We start from the raw sequence: 19,369 nt of genomic DNA on the forward strand, positions 1-19,369 counted from the left end.
TAGCCATGGAGCATAGCCTCAAATTCAGTCAGAATCAAATGTAAACAGCATAACAGTATACTATACTCACATAATCCGACGTATGCATGACAAACACTTTGTAAAGATTCATTTGAGGGTTATATTAGCTGTGTAAACTTTGTTTATGCACTGTTCAAGGCAAGCGCGAGCTCCGTGGGCGTGGAGCACGAGAATTAAAGGGCCAGTAGCCCTGAATTGGCTCATTTATAATGGTGCCCCAAAATGGGCAGTTAAAAAAATTAATAAAAAAAAAATAAATCTATGGGGTATTTTGAGCTGAAACTTCACAGACACATTCAGGGGACACCTTAGACTAATATTACATCTTTTTCAAAAAAGTTCTAGGGCACCTTTAAACGTATCACTGAATGATCCCATGCGACACGTGTCATATATTCAAAGTGTTCTGTGGGTTTATGATAGGGTTTGGTGAAAAACAAACCGAAATTTTATTTATTATTTCTATTTATTAAAATCCTGACCTGGTCCATTGGTCTTCAATGCTCAACTGTGACTATTAGCGCCACAGTTCACTCGACTCGCCCAGAAAAATGTACGTGTGAGAAACATACAAGGGCAATATTTCATTAAATATCCTATCGTATACCTCCAGAACACATGGAATATACAACACGTGTCGCATCAGATCATTCTGTGACTCTTCTGCATCTTTTTTAAAAGCTTCATGCTGGTCGCTATTCACTGCCATTAAATGGATGAGCTTGTGTTTGTGTGTCGACTGCGTTTTTTTTTATTTATTTTTTTTTATTGTAAATAGACTTAGGAATCTGACATTTTTAAAAATTCTCCTTTTGTGGTCTATAAAAGAAAGAAGGGCATTCGGTATTAGAACAACACCATTTGATTTTCATTTTAGGGTGAACTGTCCCTTGAAATCTGAACACAATGGCGAGATTTGAGAGCTGGAAGACTGTCAGTGAATGTCAAAATGTGACTTAAGAAGAGCATAAAACAAAAGAAATGCTGTTATGTTACTTTATGGTGTTTTTTGTTTTTTTGGAGCTTGACAGTCATGGTCACGATGAACATTGCTGTGTGGAAACATGAAGACTCTTTGTTCAGAATATGGTCATTTTTTGCTAGAATAAAATAACAGCATACAGGTTTGGATTGTCAGAATTTATTTTTTTTAGCAAATGAAGTTGAAAGTAAGTCATTATTTCTGAAACCTCAAACAATTAACCCCATATTAACTGCTACAATATGAATCTTTTATTATTAAATGAAAAACCACACACTGCTTGATAATGATAAACAAGAATATGCAAACTAATAAACATGATAAATAAGTATATCGGCAACATTTGAGGGAAATGCTTCTACATGCAATATATTTTAATCTGGGGTCCCACGTAAACAGCAATATTCCACCTTTACTCATATTATACAGCTAAATTATACTTATTTACACCTTTTTTAATAATTATTACAGATGTTTCATGAGATACTTCACAGAAGAAACTTAACAGACGAATCCACATTAAAACACAAATCATAACTGCTTTTCCATTTCATCACCAGGAACATTTGAACTAAAAACACACCACACATTTGTCTACAGTGGCATTATAAAAGCTAAAAATATATTACACTGAAACCCAAACTCCAAACTATTATTAAACAAGCCTATTCCACAGACAAAAATGAAACAAACACGCTTTTCAGTCAACAGCAAAATATTTAGAATATATATTTAGATTTGTTTATAAAGCTGACAGTTCACTTATAAAAAGAAACATTTGTGACTGACACTCATGATAAATAAAGGGCGTGCGGCCACACATAAAGAGTCCTTTAGGTGGCGCTCTGTTTACAGGTAGGAAGGTGATTTGAAGTCCTCTGGAACGTCACTGTCTAGTTTGCAGATAACCTTGTAGATGGCTTTTTTCCAGGAGGGATCGGAGTCTTTGGACAGGGAGATGGCGCTGTAGAACTCCTGAAGTGTGATTTCAGCCACCTCCAAGAATCTGTCAGGAACCTGAGGACAAATGTTTGAAACAGACCTCGGTCAGCATACAGCGTCACAAACACTGACTCAAGCCATACGTACTGCCATGCCTGCTGATTAGTGCTGTTAGTTACACTGAGTGTGTTTGTGCTACAGTCATCAGGGATTCACCCAGAACTACAATACAAGCACATAGAAACCACCCTAGCATCCTAGCGACCACTTAACAACCACCAAAAATATTCCTTGGGAACCACCTTGAACACACTAGCCTTGAAACCACCTAACAATGCCTTAGCAACCACCCAAAATACCCTAGCAATGACCTAAAATGACTAAGCAACCACACAGAACACACTAGGCTTGAAACCATGTACTGTAGCAATGCCTTAGCAACCACTCAGAATGCCCTGGTAACCACCCAGAACCAAGCACCTAGCAGAACACCCTAACAATTACTTAACAAGCATCCAGAATGCCCTATCAACAACCTAAATTGCCTTTGCAACCACCCAGAACACAACAGCCTAGAAACAACCTAACAATACCTTATCAACCCCAGAATTTCCTGACAACCACACAGAAATACAATGCCAGCACTTATCAACCATCCCAAATGCTCTAGTAACAACTTAAAATGCCTAAACAACCACTCAGTGCATCCTAGCACCTAACAACCACTCAAAATACCCTAGCAACAACATAAAATCCTGTGGGAACCACTCAGAACACACTAGCCTTGAAACCACCAAAAATACCCTAGCAATGACCTAAAATGACTAAGCAACCACACAGAACACACTAGGCTTGAAACCACGTAGCAGTGCCTTGGCAACCACTCAGAATGCCCTGGCAACCACCCAGAACCACAATGGAAGCACTTAGCATCCACTCAGAACACCCTAGCAACTACTTAACAAGCATCCAGAATGCCCTATCAACAACCTAAATTGTCTTAGCAACCACCCAGAACACAACAGTCTAGGAACACCCTAACAATCACCTTAGCAACACCAGAATTTCCTGGCAACCACACAGAACTACAATGCAAGCACTTAGCAACCACCCGAAATGCTCTAGTAACAACTTAAAATGTCTTAGCAACCATCCAGAACACCCTATCCTATAAACCACCTAACAACATCACAAAATATCCCAGAAACAACCTAAAATGCCCTAGAAACCACCCAAAACACACATCTAAAACCACTTAACAATGCCATAGCAACCACCCACAACACCCTTGCAACCACCTAGCAACCACTCAAAGCACCGTAGCACCTAACAACCACCCAAAATACCCTAGTGTAAAAACATCAAATCCATTGGGAACCACCCACTTGAAACCACCTAACAATGCCTTAGCAACCACCCAAAATAGCCTAGCAATGACCTAAAACGACTAAGTAACCACACAGAACACACTAGGCTTGAAACCATGTCCCAATGCCTTGGCAACCACTCAGAATGCCCTGGCAACCACCCAGAACCACAATGCAAGCACCTAGCATCCACTCAGAACACCCTAGCAACTACTTAACAAGCATCCAGAATGCTCTATCAACAACCTAAATTGTCTTAGCGACCACCCAAAACACAGCCTAGGAACACCCTAGCAACAACCTTAGCAACACCAGAATTTCCTGGCAACCACACAGAACTACAATGCAAGCACTTAGCAACCATCCAAAATGCTCTAGTAACAACCTAAAATGCCCTAGCAACCATCAAGATCACCTAACAATGCCTGAGCAACCACTCAGAATGCTCTGGCAACCACCCAGAACCACAATGCAAGCACCTAGCAACCACCTAACAACCACCCAAAATACCCTAGTAAGAACTTAAAATGCCTTGGCAACCACCTAGAACACCCTAGCCTATAAACCACCCCAAATACCCCACAACAACCCAAAATGCCTAAGCAACCACCTACAAATCACCCTGTATGTCCTGGCAACCATAGAGAACCAACATGCAAGCACCTAACAACCATCCAGAATACACTAATAACAACTTAAAATGCCTTAGCAACCACCAAGAACATCTAGCCTATAAACAACCACCCAAAATACCCTAGCGACAACCTAAAATGCCTTGGCAACCATACAGAACACACTAGCCTTGAAACCACTTAGCAATGCCTTAGCAACCACCCAAAATTCAATGACAACCACCCAGAACCACCATGCAAATACCCGGGCAACTACTCAAAACATCCTAGCAACAACCTAAAATGCCTTAGCAACCATCCAGAACACACAAGCCTTGAAACCACCTAGCAATGCCTTAGCAACCACCCAAAATTCCCTGGCAACCACTCAGAACCAAAATGCAAGCACCTGGCAACTACTCAAAACACCCTAGCAACCACCGAGGATACACTCAGTAACAACATAAAATGCCTTAGCCAGCACCCAGAACACCCTAGCCTATAAACCACCTAACAACCACCCACATCACTGCAGCAACCGCACAATGTGTCAAAAACCAGCCAGAACACCTTAGCAAATGCATAGCAGTGCCCTGGCAACCGGGCACAACCACCCTAGCAACTTGATGGCAAGTTTGCAGGTCAAGTCTTGATGGTCTAACCCAACCGCAAGTTCAAGTCATGCAGCTCAAGGTCAGTGTCAGAATCAATGCGACCGATGTTAAAGAGCAACTGAACTCTGAGTCAACACCGTCAGCCCTTGATCTTCACGCAGCATCTTTAGTGTTCTCATTTTAAAGCGCAGTGGCAATGAACCAAATACAGTGTCAGAATCATTAGGTGAGCAGTGTGGATGGACGCTTTGATTTCCTGCAGCCTGTTGCTTCGAACTTAACTGCTCGGAAAATGCATGAAAGGACCCCGTTCCCATCGCAGGAATTCAGGCGGCGCATCACTTTGAAGGACTCAGCTTGTGTATGAGGGTGGGAAGAAGGTGGATCTATCCGGCGGCATTATTTCCCGAAGAGTAGCTCCGCTCACTGTTGACAGTTTTGTTTCTCGTGCATCTCCAGACACAAAAGCAGGCCCTGGGAAAGGAATGTCTTGGTGCTGAGGTAAAGACAACTGTCTCCGCTCGTTCCCATCGGGCGGCCCATCACTCTTGGGATTTCTGGCTTCTTTCGCATCAGTAGCAATCCAAACGGCAGTCAGGCGTGGCCGGGGCATAATCTCAAGTTGTTTTAGCAGATGCTGCAGCTTCCTCTTCCCACAGTTTGATGCAGCAGCGCTGGGCTCTGGGATCATGGCCGTCTACAGCCTCACAGCTACAGGTGCGGCTCGATGCGCGGGTCACAGCGAGGACACTCGACTGAAAGGACCGGCTTAGACCAGCATGAATCTCTCTGCTGGTTTATGCTGCAGATCAGCGTCCAAAACACAACATACTATACGCTGGTGAGCAGTAATGCTGGTCTTTAAATCTCTGATGTGCTTTTAACAGAAACTAAACTTTATTTAGCAAACAATCTATGGGTCATTCCGTGTCAACTCAACCAGGCTCAAATTTTTGATTTTGTAAATATTTTTTCTGTAGAATAACAAACATAAATAGTGATGTAAGGCAAAATATTAAATGTCACACAGATGTATTTACTGAGTAATCCACTATTTTATAGAGGGGGTCAAAACGACAATTTTCACCTGAGACTTGGAGGCAATTTTTAGGGGTGTAAAAATGACTTTATAAAGATGGCAGCATCATTATTTTATTTTTACACAGAGATTGGTAGATATATTTGTAAAATCTGTTGACTTTAGCAATCTTTGTCTCGTTATTTGCCAACAGTGACATCTCAAAAATGGGAAAAAAGCACTTCTTGTGCTTTTTTGCCTCAATTTTGCATGCCTGTAACTCAAGAAGTATTAAAGATATCTTAATATCCTTTCAGATTCTGATTCTTAACAAACTTTCCTTTTGGTATCTTCATTTTAAAGGTTCTCAATGGTTCAATCCCAGAGACATGAAGATCTTAATGTGGCTCAGTGAGGTAAATTGTAAACATTTTCAGTGGTCAAAAACCAAATGTGGAAAGTGGGGAAAAATGGCTTATGAACCATTTCTGTTTAAAGTAATATCCTGTTTTACTACTTCACCACCGTAAATCCTAAAACAAATGTAAAAAATTATGATTTAACTCTATTAGACAATAATGTAGAGGCTGTAGTCCATATATTGGTGCCTTCTGCAATGCAAAAAAAAATGTCTTCCTTAGTATTTTTGTCATATTCTAGTACAAATATCTAAACATTTTAAATTGAGATACATTTACTTGAGAGGCAAAATACTTGAGATATTTCTTCTGAAAATTGTATCTAAGATTTTGAGTTTTTGCTCAAAAAAAAAAATGTATTTATTTTTATATTTATTTTTCTGACCCCACTGGCAGATATTGCTTCTTGCTTGTTCTTTTCTTCAGAGCTCAAACAATACACAGGATTTACAGAAACAGAAGAATTAATGAAAACTATAACCTTCACGTTTCTGCTTTTAAAGCCTCCAATAGTTGACCTCATCGTGTCATGCCAAGACTGTAGTTACTCTCAGATGTTTTACATCCATTCCAATGATTTCTGCAGATTTTTCCCTAAATCCAGTGCAGTATCTGCTTCAACTGGTCTACTTAGTTTTAGCAAACATCAAACATTACGTGTGAAGATGTGAAGACTGGTGTAAAGGCGTAAGTACCTGGAAGTCATTGGCTTTGTTGTAGTGCATGTTGAGGGCGCGGAACAGCTCGGACTCTCTGGTGATGGATATGTCTTTCACATCGTTAACGCCGTCTATGATGGCCTGACGAGCAAACTTCTCCATCTGGATGTAGTAGAACTCTCTGAAGTTACTGAACCACTTGATCAGCTGGGACGTGATGCAGCGATTGAACTAAAACAGGGAAATATTCAGAGTGTCAAATGAAGAGGGACAGAACAATGTCAATGAATGATATTGTGTGACGTGTATATGCTGTTTGCATTAATGTAATATATTTTTAGGCTGATTTGCCTTATCTTTCTAACAGCTCTCATCAGTGTCAAAATGATTAAGATGACCAATCATATTAAAGAAGGCGGGGCTTTACTGTTCACAGAACCCGAACATGAATTCCTGCGCAACGCTTCAGGTTTAACGGTGAAAGAGTGCAAGGAAAGATACAGTATCTAAAGAGTTAAAATCTGACAACGGTTTATGATACAAACTACTCAACCTTTTTTCTTTTTTTGCCATTTTGAATTTAAAATATATAATTGACAATAATTCGTAATTGGATGTTACCAGAAAAGAAAGGGTTAGTTCACCCAAACTTATTTATTCATTAATTACTCACCTTCACGTTCCACACCTGTAAGACCTTCATTCATCTTTAGAACACAAATTAAGACATTTTTGATGAAATCCGATGGCTCAGTGAGGCCTCTATAGACAGCAATGACATTTCCTCTCTCAAGATCCATTAATGTACTAAAAACATATTTAAATCAGTTCATGTGAGTACAGTGGTTCAATATTAATATTATAAAGCCACGAGAATATTTTGTGCACCAAAAAAACAAAATAACGTCTTTTTAACAATATCCAGTGATGGCTGATTTCAAAACACGGCTTCATGAAGCTTCAGAGCTTTATGAATCAAATCAGTGGTTCGGAGCGCTAAAGTCACGTGATTTCAGCAGTTTGGCAGTTTGATACGTGATCCGAATCACTGATTCAACACAAAAAATGGCGCACAAAAAATATTCTCGTCGTTTTGTAATATTAAGGTAGAACCACTGTACTCACATGAACTGATTTAAATATGTTTTTAGTACATTAATGGATCTTGAGAGAGAAAATGTCATTGCTGGCTATGCAGGCCTCACTGAGCCATCCGATTTCATCAAAAATATCTTAATTTGTGTTCTGAAGATGAACGAAGGTCTTACAGGTGTGGAACGACATGAGGGTGAGTAATTAATGACAATATTTTCATTTTTGGGTGAACTAACCCTTTAACCGTTTCAGCATATTTTGATTAAGAGTGAATAGTACATATTTTAAAATAAAAATATTATTTGCAAATATTTCAAATGCATTAATTCACAATAAATTCTAGTTCATTTACTGTTTTCTTACTTTTTCTAGATTTCCTTTAAAATACATAAACAAACGTGTCAAATCAGATGACAATATCAATTACTCGATTTCGATCTCTTTATTTTGATGAACCAATATTGATTCTTAAATCCCAAGATTCGATCTTTAAGTCTGTGCTGTTCTCAGGTGATGAATCGAACAAAACTTCACTAAACATTATTTGTAACTCCTGCCATCCAATCACAATAATCTTCTAAAAATGTTCTTCGATACATCGTTCCATCATGAAATTCAAACAATGAATTCAAGTTTTTAGTACAGCCACCGATTAAAGGTTTATCTTTCAACAACGAATTGGAGTAGAAAAATAATTAAAACATTAAAAAGTTAATATAGCAACTGCCTTGTGTGCAATTTAAATGTTTGTATATAGTGTTGATTATTATATCTAAAAATAAATAGCAATTGAATTTAATAGTTTGGACTTGTTGTTCATTTTAGCCTTTAATATCATACTAATGTACCAAATGACAGGGCTCCCTGTGTAGTTTTTGACATGGACTTTACCTGATATTTATCCAAACTATTCGAATTGAATCAAATCAAGAGTTTGTGAATAAATTTGTGAAATCTGTGTCAATATCCAGTGCTAGCTCTTGGATTTGTGATTAAAAAAAAAAAAAGGTAAAAAAAAAAAAAAAACACAGACACACACTGAAGGAGCGGGTCTGGATCTGAGATTGCTTGAACTTGGTGGGACAGACTTGATTCAATTCACGATTCATCATAGGTTTCTGATGGAATTCAAAGGCAATTTTGCAAATTCAGAATGATTCACTTTGAATCGTAACGAAACTGTATTAGATTCAAATAAAAATAATTTAAAGGATTTTTATTACTGCATCTTGAGCAAGAAAAACAAGAAAAACTGGTACTTTATTGCACCAAAAGAAACAGTTAGGCTAAATTTGAGGTCATGAGTTTATCCTTGCAGAATCTGCAAAATGTTAATAATAATAAAAATAATAATAATAATTAGAGGGATCATGAAAATTGCATTTTGTTTTATTTAGTACTGCTATTTAAAAAAAGAGAGCTATTTTACACAACAGAAGTTTACTTATAGACCACATGACTATAATAATAACTGAAATTACACAATGTTTATATAGGCTTCATTCTAAATACTGTGTGTCATTACCTGGATGATCAAAAGCTTCTTGAGCATCAATGAATATATCAATATCACATAGTCACTGCTGGAAAGGGTTAGTGATGGATTTTTCAGTTGAACTTCTCAGGACAAAAAAGGGACTCATGAACAACTATCACAAAACTTACAAACAGCACAAAGAATTAAAGGTATGAAACTTTCATTTGTGTGAATTCAGTTGGTTATTTTGTCTTATGGACTGTGAAATAGCTTATTCAGGGCAGTATTACATAAAAAACAACATGCAATTTATGATCCCTCTTAGTTTTTTAAAATATTCAACATTTTGCAGATTCTGTCCTCAACTACCCATAAAGGCTATTTTGAAAAAAAAAAGAAAAGAGTACAATATGCTGATGAAATATTTTAGAGCTAAGCAAAACCATTTCACTTGAAAAATTACATATTTTTTAATTTTTTCCCACAAATTTTCATGGCCCACTATTTTAAAATTGCCTGATGTTTTGAGGTTTGTTGTGAGAGAGAGAGAGAGAGAGAGAGAGAGAGAGAGAGAGAGAGAGCTGTCATGAGCTCATATAGTGAGTGTCTGTCCTGAGAAGTGATCGGAAGACACCGGAAAACTGCTCATGAGTTATGGATGGAGAGCAGGTGCAATCCCGTAAGGAACACGTGACAAAAAGTGCATTGTACACACTGTCAGGAACCTAGAATCATGACAGTACTCGTTTCCTAAAAGTTTTGTTTGTTGTTGTTATTCTGGAGCTGCTTTCCAAACTATTTTCAGCGACGCAGTCTGTTTAATCGGCTGTAGTCACAACTCGTCTTTCCCAGCCGATGTCTTGCACATAGAATAACATCTATCCAAACAGCAGACGAAACCCTGCCTTCACATTAGCCCTGTTATTATAACTGCTGATCCGATAACAGAGGCGCAAAAAGAGCAAAAACCTGCCCAAGGGCTCAAAGACGCTTCTTTTCGTGGAGTGTGAGAAAGGGGTCAGAAGGAAACTTCCTTCTGATTGACTTCAGCTGACGGGAATGGAATCGGACACTGGGATTAGCCCAGCCTTTGTTTGCTGAGACTTCCCACATCAGGACAGGGAGGAGTTCGGCCGTGACTCTGTGACCCTGTGACGGTCTGGACGGACGCACCAGATACAGTGTCCAGCTGAGCTGCAGCGAAGTGTCCAGATGGTCACTTTTCCAGTGATCTTGATTTTCTGGGCCATTTTTCTGCTTTCTGTGTGTATCATTTGCTTCTTTAAAGTCACCATGAAATTAAACTCGTACTCTTAAACAAGGGCGGGGCAACCTGTCACTCACATGAGATCCACCAATAGCAAACCACAACCATCCAATCAATTCCCCACTGACAAAATCAAGCCCCGCCCTACATTTGTTCTTGTTCCAGAAGCAGCTTCACTCGGATATACGTCACAATAGGGAAGAAAAGACTAACGCAACTTCCGTTTCATGCCAACTTAAAATTTGTCACATGCTGTAGAGCACATATTTGCTGCTACTGTTGGGTGAAGAAATGACTTGACTTATTAATGATATAATCAAACATCACTTTCAAAACCTTACTGAATAATGTTATCAGACAAGCTTTGACGCTTTCCTAATGCTAGTCTGTGGAGGATCTGTGTATTCGGATTATTTAAAACAGAATTTTATAGAAATGACCTAGATACACTTTATCTAGCTGACATTATATATTTAACATTGTCAAATCTGTTTGACCACATGACTCAAACTGAAGTAGATTCTCTTATCTCTCATCAATGTTTCATGTTCAGATTTATATCAGTGATTCAATCACAACCACACAATGTTTTCCTAACACCAACATATTGTTGTGATGTGGTTTAGCAGTGAATTAGGTGACTTTCAACAATGAAACAGGGTTTTACAAAGATAATTTTTTTCTTCAATTATGTGCAATTTATTACAAGGAAAAAAACTGAACTTTATTTAATAATATATAATATAGTACTATCTATGTAATAATGTTTCACTTAAGGGTTTGGCTTATGGTTATTAATTATAACTAATGGCACTTAGGAAGGCTGAAAGCACATATTTAGGACTGTGGATAATATTTTAACCTGTCACTCGCATTTTAGAACGTAGACGTGAAAATGCACACACATTCATTTGAAGCTGATAAACTGTGACGTGAGACTTTGTACCAAAAACAGCCACTAGGTGATGCCCACAGATTATTGATTTTTTTTTACATGTTTTCCTGTCACAAATCAATACATTTTTGTCACAATATCACTTCTATAACAACAGCAACACATAAAATAGTGAAGTCAATTTTGTGATATGAAACTTGGCACCGCCTACAAGGGGGAGGAGCTTGCCAAAAGGTATATAGGGCCAGATTTACTAAATGGCAAAAAAGGCGATGATGGCAGTGGAAAGCTCTGCGCGTGATCTACTGACGACGCTCAAATTAAGAACACAGACGCAGCCGGATCATTTCCACAATAACCAACGCAATCTACCAAGTACAGCGCAAATTAGCGTCTGCTTTTTTGGGCGGTAAATAATGGCACAAATACCAGTAAATTGACTAGCGCAAACCTTAGTAAATCACCTTGCATGATTCATTTAAATACTCTCCTCCCATAAATTTTGCATCTGAAAGGGAAACTCCTACAAATGCATATGCAGAAAGATCAGCAGCAAAAATAACCCTGTCCACGCCTTTTCAGTACTAATTTTTCACTGACAGTAGTTTTTTAATGCCAAAAGAGGGTTTGCGCTAGCCCAAGCATACCATAAAGTACCATTTCATTGGTGTCCAATTTCAAAACGGATTAATACTAAAATATGTGATGGGGAAAAAAGCAGCAGAACAGCAGGATATTTGAAGGATGTGTCATATATATATATATATATATATATATATATATATATATATATATATATATATATATATATATATATATATATATATATATATATATATATATATATATATATATATATATTTTTTATTTATTTATTTATTTTTTCAAAATGATTAAAACATTTTTTTCTTTCTGAAATATGCAAGCACAAATGGAACAGTTTCCTGTCAATATGCCTGACTGCTAACACTGAATATATGTAGTGTCTTTACAGGCATTAATGTGCCATCTGAGGGAGTGAGACGATTGAGAACCAACGAGAGAGTCATGCAATAACAACACACAAGCTTTTTCCTGTTGTGTTGACTCATCACAACACTTGTGCCTCAGGACACGTTACACACTCACAGGATATGCCGCTAGACACACACACACACACACAGCCTGAACTGCCCTCACTATCCGCGGCTCAGCGCTCTTCTATTGTTGTGTGGTGAAAGCTCACAGCTGAAGGGTTAACGCTGAATAGAGGAGGTTGTGCTCCTCTCCACCGCCTCTTTTGTCTCCTTTTGCTGACTTGAGAAACTCTTCTTTTAACTTTGTCAAAGTTAAACCAGCAGTTCAGGAATTGCCACCCCAACATACAGGAATATTTGCTCAAGCGTCTAATTTTGTGTTAATATTCTGTATTTTTGCTAAAGCAACAGAATGTTCTTTTCTTTTATGACTTGATGTGATTTTTTTTTAATGTGTAACTGATCATTAGGATAAATATAGATTAAGATAAAAGAGATAAAAGCTATAAAAATGTATAAAATAAATAACTGATTTACTCTAAGGTTCATGGGACTCAATTTAAAAAAAAAATAAATAAAAAATTAAAAAAAGGTTCTATATGGAACCATAAGGGTTCTGTCAGGAACCTTCCACCATGGGATCGTTTTATGAATTTAGTTTTGAACTTTTTAATTCATTTTTAAGTTTAATAAAATTTTATGAATTAGGCAGCTCATAAGCATACTTTATCACTAGAAAATGTTTTAAATAGCACGTTAAACATGAGAGCATTATGCAATCATGTAAGACATTTCTCCTTACAGTATATAGAACCTTTTTGGCATTTTTTAAAATTGAGTCATGAACCCTAGAGTTCTATTTAGAACCCCAGTTTTCTAATTATGATCACAATATATAGTAATTAACATTAAAAGCACATTCACACCAAGAACGATTGCCAGGTTGCCAGGTTTTCACAACAAAACCCACCCAATTGATACTCAAAATGATCCCAATCGCATTCCAGGGGGGGTCCCCGGTAAAAATCGCGCTCTCGGAGATAAAATCTGCGTTTCTGGCAGGGTTCCCCTAGTAAAATTCACATTCCAGGGACTGAATATCATGTTATTTGGGGTCACTTCAAGTGTTAAAGTAGCCCAATTCTGAGGCAAAAACAGTGGTCTTGGCAACACTGAAGAGTAAAGAAATAGTTCTAAAAATTGTTCTAAATATAAAAGAATAGCAATGTCCACACCACAACTATAACGATATAGAGAAACGATATCAATGGGATCACTTTCAGAATTATGTTTTCCAGCAATTGAACGATAAAACACTTACAACCAATCAGAATCCATCCTAACTTAAGGGCTCGCGCATTTAAAATGGCAGATGATATTGTGGAGAAGTTAATCGCTGAGGTCCAGAAAAATCCACCACTGTTTGACAAGTAAAACCCCCTTTTCAAGCATACGTTAAAGAAAATGGACATATGGAAAACAATCAGTCATACCCTCAGAATAAATAGTGAGAAGTATTAACGATGAGATCATTATGTCAGGCTAGCAAACAGTGTAACATAACATTACCTCAGGGATCCAGCACTAGTTTCAGCAACATTGTCTTGATTCCTCTGAAGTTTCAGTGAAAAAGACTAGGTGTTGCTTTTATTCCACTATATTGACTTCGTCAGCTAAATTCACCGTTAGATTAGATCGATTACACTAGCTATTCACTCCAAACATAGCATGCTGAGGACATCTGCTGGTTAAAGCCATGTGAATGCAACAAGAACAGCAAAAACATGTTGAACACACTTTTGCACTTAGCATTAACAGACTGTTATCGTTCACTGGTGTGGATGCAAATATAGTTATCTTTATAGTTATCGTTCTTGGTGTGAACGGGCCTCAAGAGAGGCATTACTGACCCATAATTTGGGTATAATGATAATTTTGTAAATTAATGTGCATTGTCCCTTTCAAAATAAAATAGACATATTGAGCCATAATTTGGTGAAACACATACCTTGACATCAGGGAAGAAGTTCTTGAGTAAGTTCGAGCTTGGGTAGCGTGTGTAGAAGAACATCAGTTTGGCTTTCTTCAGATGGTTCGGGGTCAGACCTTCCTGAATGTGAAGAGAGTTAAGGCCTCAAAAACCTCACGATAAATGGAGATCTGCCAAATATGACACGGTGACCTAAGCCCTTGATGTGTAGATGAACTTGTGCATTTTCAGACAGCACTGCACATTAACACACCCCCAAACAAATAAGCATCAATTTGCCCTATTCATCGCTCCAAATGAATTAACAGCTCTGTATTGACCAGAGAGAGAGTCGATTAAGCATGTGCTAACTAGAAAAAGAGCCAAACTAATTAGATTAAGAGACCTCCAATCCAAGCCGTTTGCTCCACGTCTGCACATAGTAATTGCTTTGCTGCGAAACACAGAGATGAAATTGTCTCAGTGAGGATGAAGAGGATCGGCTTACGTCCTTTTTTACATTGTGAAATAATCCATGAGAGTTTCTTTTTAATACACATTGTTTAGCACAAAGAAACATGTTGCTTCTTTACGTAAAGCAAAAACAGCTGCTATTATTAAACAATCACTTCGAAACAGACAATCACAGTTCGGCCTCAAAAAGGAGCCGCAATATTGTATAATATAAATCTAATGATGTTTAAAAGCGAAGCGTTCTGCATGCTGCGGTGTATTATATATATATATATATGACACTCTGGCCATTGATGATGGTGTATAATGATGGCTGAGAGCTTGCTTTTCACAAACAACCAAAAGTGACCTCTCTCATCCACTCCAATCACATTGAGAGTGCAGAAACATATTCCGCACCTTTTCAAGTCCGAGGGGGAAAAAAAATCAGAGAATTTCCAGAAGAGAAACTGTTGCTTTTTCTGCCTTTGAAAATTGGCTTTTGTTCCTAACAATTCTTATCAAAGCCTTGTATTCCTTTTTATTTGTCTTTTCCTGGACTTAAAGTCATTACTGAGCCCAGATTAAAGAAGATGCTACAATTTTCTTTGGGGTTACCGAGATCAAAGCAAAAATTCTCCTTGAAGTCTGCGTTAGTGGAACTGCTCACCGCTGCACTCAATTCAACGATTGTTCGCCGAGCTCGAGAGCTGGTCGTTTGTTCAGCAATATCTCAATGTTAACTACTCTATATTAAATAAAAACAGTCAACTAAACAAAGAGAGGGCTTTTTCAAAAGCAGCTGAAGCTAAACAAAGAACATCATCCAGAGATAAAAACGACTCCTGCAACATGAAACGTATTTCTTTTAACACATTTGTTGCGCATCCACTATAAACTATGAAACTGCAAACATACGAAGAGAAAAATCAGCAGTGAGATTTCTTGAATATCTCAGTCTAGGCAGCAACAAGATTAAATCTGTGAAGTTTCTCCTGAAATATCTCAATAAGATTTGTTTGACAACTTTTGACTCTATTTTTATGAAAACACTTTACATTAAGGTAATTTGTTAACATAAATGAGTTACAAACAATGACCAACACTTCTACAGTTGATGTCAACATTTACTTATGTGTTTTTAAAATCAAAAGTTGTATCTGTTAACATTTGTTAATTCATGATGAATTAACACAAATGATTGTTTTTTATTATCAAGCACTAATAAATGCTCTCAAAACGTTCTTATTTTATGTCAGATAATGCATGTTGACAAAATAGACCTTATTGTAAAGTGTTGCCATTTTATTAAATCGAATGAATTTCAGAGAGAGAAAAAACACACTTCAAACTCAACAACATCCAAGCAACACGATTTTCTTTTCACACATCCTAAGAAGAAAAGGTTCTATTACGGAACTTTAAATGGTTCCGTCAGGTGCTTCATCTTATATAGAACCTTTCTGTCATGAAGGGTTCTTTAAAGATGACTCTAGAGTTCTAAAATAGAACCTTTTTTCTAAAGAGTGTCTGAAAGAGAGATTATTTTACTCTGATATATAGTTCTGCTTTGGCATTAAAGGAATAGTTCACCCAAATGGTTTGGTCCAATGCATGCACTAATAAAAAAATAACACTAATGAATTTCACAGAGAGAAAAAACACACTTCAAACTCAACAACATTCACACTCTCTTAGAAGAAAAGGTTCTATTACGGAACTTTAAATGGGTCCTTCAGGTGCTTCGTCTTATATAGAACCTTTTTGTCGTGAAGGGTTCTTTAAAGATGACTCTAGAGTTCTAAAATAGAACCTTTTTTCTAAAGAGTGTCTGAGAGAGAGATTGGCATTATTGGCATTAAAGGAATAGTTCACCCAAATGTATGGCTTTCTTTCTTCTGAGCAACACTGGATATAGTCGCTATCCGAACCCTTTTGGTTTGGTCCAATGCATTGGACTAATAAAAGGAAGAACAATCCCTTTAAAGAGCTACAGACGCAGCATTCAAAGGATATATTGAGGGACATGAAGGAGCTTCTCTCAGCCATGCTCTGCAGATCTCCACACTCCATCTTGACGTGCGGGATGCAGAGCGCATCGACAGCGACTAGTCCGGGAGGTCCGGCGCGATGGTGCTGCTGAGCCAGATGCCCCTTGGATCTCATGGCCACGCTTTCCCACGAATGATCCATGGAGTCTGGCGTCGACCTCTCCAGGGAAGCAGGCAGACAGGGCAGTCCGGAGAAGGCCGAGTGCGGTCCGTACTTCAAAAGGTGCTCCAGGATCTGGCTGTCGTGCAGGGGAGCGTTGTAGCCGAACTGGAATGGACTCTGGTGGAGCGGGTAGGGTCTCTTTACACCCGGGATTAGCTGGGTTGGGGAAGGTTTACGGACTACTAAGGACAAGGCTTCGGTTTGGTGTTCTGGGCTCTCGAAGTGAGACTTGGCGATTTCCTCCGAGTCCGACAGCTCTGAAGGGGAATCGTCTTGGCTTGGCTTCTGGGTTTCTGAGGACTCTGGACTCTGAGGCGATTGATTCGGTAGGGTCGTCGAGAGTTTCTTGAAGACCATATCGATGCTTTCGCTCACAGTCCTGGTCAGCTCGCACTTAAGAGTCTCCTGGAGGTTCTTCACCGCCCTGTCGCTGCTTTCCACTTTAACCTGGTGGTGGATCTCGCTCAAACTCGGTTGCTCTGATCCGCCTCGTTCCTCGTTCTCCGAGTAATTCTGGTCGTACACATGGGAGATCTTCTCCTGGAGCTGATGCAGGAGTCGCTGCATGCTTTGGAGCTGCTCCTTGAGTTTGTGACACTCTTCGTCTTTGCTGGTCTTGGGTCGGACGTCGGGTTCCTGGTGCAACGGGAGCCTCTGCTTGCGTTTGTCTCGTCTAGAGCGAGCGGCTTCGCAGTCCCTCTCCGCCTCTCCTTGCGACCCTGCCATGCCTCGTATGATGTTCTCCACACGGGCACGTTTGGCCTGGAGGTGTTCGCTCATCGGCCGCTCGACGTCTGCGCTCGCCGACAGATCCTCGCTGCTGCTCTGGTCCTCTTGAGAGAAATCATCCGTCGCGTTGGACTCGGAGGGCAGGTACAGGAGGTTGCTGTCGAGGGAGGTCAGTTTGTTGTGAATGGTTTTACGCAGGAGGTGAGATATAATGGAGCCGTTGTGGTAGGAAGCGAGAGGCTCGTCGTACGTGCTTCTGCGAAAGCAAGGGAGCAAGTGCTCGGATTTGTTGCCGTCGCTCGGCTTGTGCATGCTTTGTTCAGGTGGACTCAGATTCATGTTTTTCTGCAGGACTTTCCGTGTGAGCCTTGAAAATCTGTAATATTTTATAAATGAAATTAGGCATTGCATATATACCACGCACTTCTTATATTATTATAAACTGCATTACACATCTTATCCTTAAATACACACAAAACTATTGTTTTATTCAATGAATTCTGGTTTTAAAGAATTGTGAGTATTGTTTATTATATTATTGTCACTTTTTCATATGTTATTAATACAGAACAGAGAAAAAACATAATATTAAATTATAATATTAGATTAAGAGCAAATTCAGTCCATTTCATATTAGTCTAGATTTAATTTAGATTCAAGTAAACCTTCTATTTGTGGCATTCATGCACCATTTTCTATATGCAAATCTGAATATATCTATATTTTCGCACTCTTTTCATGCTTTGAACGTAAATATTCAATGCAAACCCGTGTAATAATTATGAATAATACACATACGTGAGATATGACTATATGCATTTCAAAGCAATATTATAATGAAGAATTACAACGCTCATATTGCAGTTTTTTCACACAAAAAAAGGTAAAAGTTAAGCCGATAAAAGCGCCAGTGTAATGAGAGAAACTTCCGCGCATGATGAGAGAGAGGAGAGAGCGCGCGCTTACCTGTTGCTCTGGAGACGCTTGACTGACAGTGTGTGCTCGCGGCACGCGCTCTGATCTGGCTCCAGTGAAGTGGGCGGGGCCAGAGCCGCCCTTAATCAACATGCCGGCCAATCAGAAACTAGACACACAGCCAAGTATGTAAACAACCGCCTTTCTGTCGTTTCGTGGATTTTATTAAAACTTTTCACTTTTGGTGAATTTCATGTACATAGAATAAAAATGTAGCATATCTAACCCATGTTTCATACTTTGTTTAAATAAGTTTGATTATGAAATGTACTATTTTTAGCTAATAATTGATTTTTAGTAAAGGAAATTATGTCACTTAAGTTATTTTATTTACTATTTTATTATTATTTTATCTTGTTATAGTCAGAACATATTTTTTGTTAATTAATATTACTGGAACTGCTGAAATGACAGACTATTTGACTTTTTTAACTATTTGAGTTTGATATGTGTACTTTGAAGTGGATTTGTACGGTTTTTGCATTTCATAAGAAAAAAATAATAACAACAAATATCTACAAAATAAAAATAATATAAATGGGATCGAAATAAATATTGTAATTTCGTATGGGCGTTTATAACGTTTAATTTATAATACGGAGGAGTATAATTAAGAGTATAATACGGTTATGTGTTACAGATGTTG

At 38.3% G+C, this 19,369-nt stretch overlaps 1 protein-coding gene across 1 annotated transcript; it reads right to left on the reverse strand.

Moving 5' to 3' along the window:
- Positions 1-1,160: 1,160 nt before the first annotated feature.
- prox2 (prospero homeobox 2) lies at positions 1,161-18,731 on the reverse strand. Its single transcript, XM_067368077.1, has 5 exons — positions 18,715-18,731; positions 16,822-18,124; positions 14,392-14,499; positions 6,670-6,864; positions 1,161-2,020 (listed from the first exon to the last, which is right to left on the reverse strand). The coding sequence occupies exons 2-5, from the start codon at positions 18,085-18,087 to the stop codon at positions 1,853-1,855; spliced, it is 1,737 nt and encodes a 578-aa protein (XP_067224178.1). The 5' UTR covers positions 18,088-18,124; positions 18,715-18,731; the 3' UTR covers positions 1,161-1,852.
- Positions 18,732-19,369: the final 638 nt, after the last annotated feature.

This window comes from Chanodichthys erythropterus, chromosome 18 (genome assembly GCF_024489055.1).
Source record: "Chanodichthys erythropterus isolate Z2021 chromosome 18, ASM2448905v1, whole genome shotgun sequence".
Classification (NCBI taxonomy): Eukaryota; Metazoa; Chordata; class Actinopteri; order Cypriniformes; family Xenocyprididae; genus Chanodichthys; species Chanodichthys erythropterus.

Excerpts from the sequence above, each read along its gene's own strand:
- prox2 (XM_067368077.1), bottom strand. The coding sequence starts at position 18,087 with ATGAATCTGAGTCCACCTGAACAAAGCATGCACAAGCCGAGCGACGGC. Across the intron at positions 14,500-16,821 it reads GCTCCTTCATGTCCCTCAAT|ATTCAGGAAGGTCTGACCCC; the intron begins ATATCCTTTGAA and ends AACTCTCTTCAC. Across the intron at positions 2,021-6,669 it reads ACAAAGCCAATGACTTCCAG|GTTCCTGACAGATTCTTGGA; the intron begins GTACTTACGCCT and ends ATTTGTCCTCAG.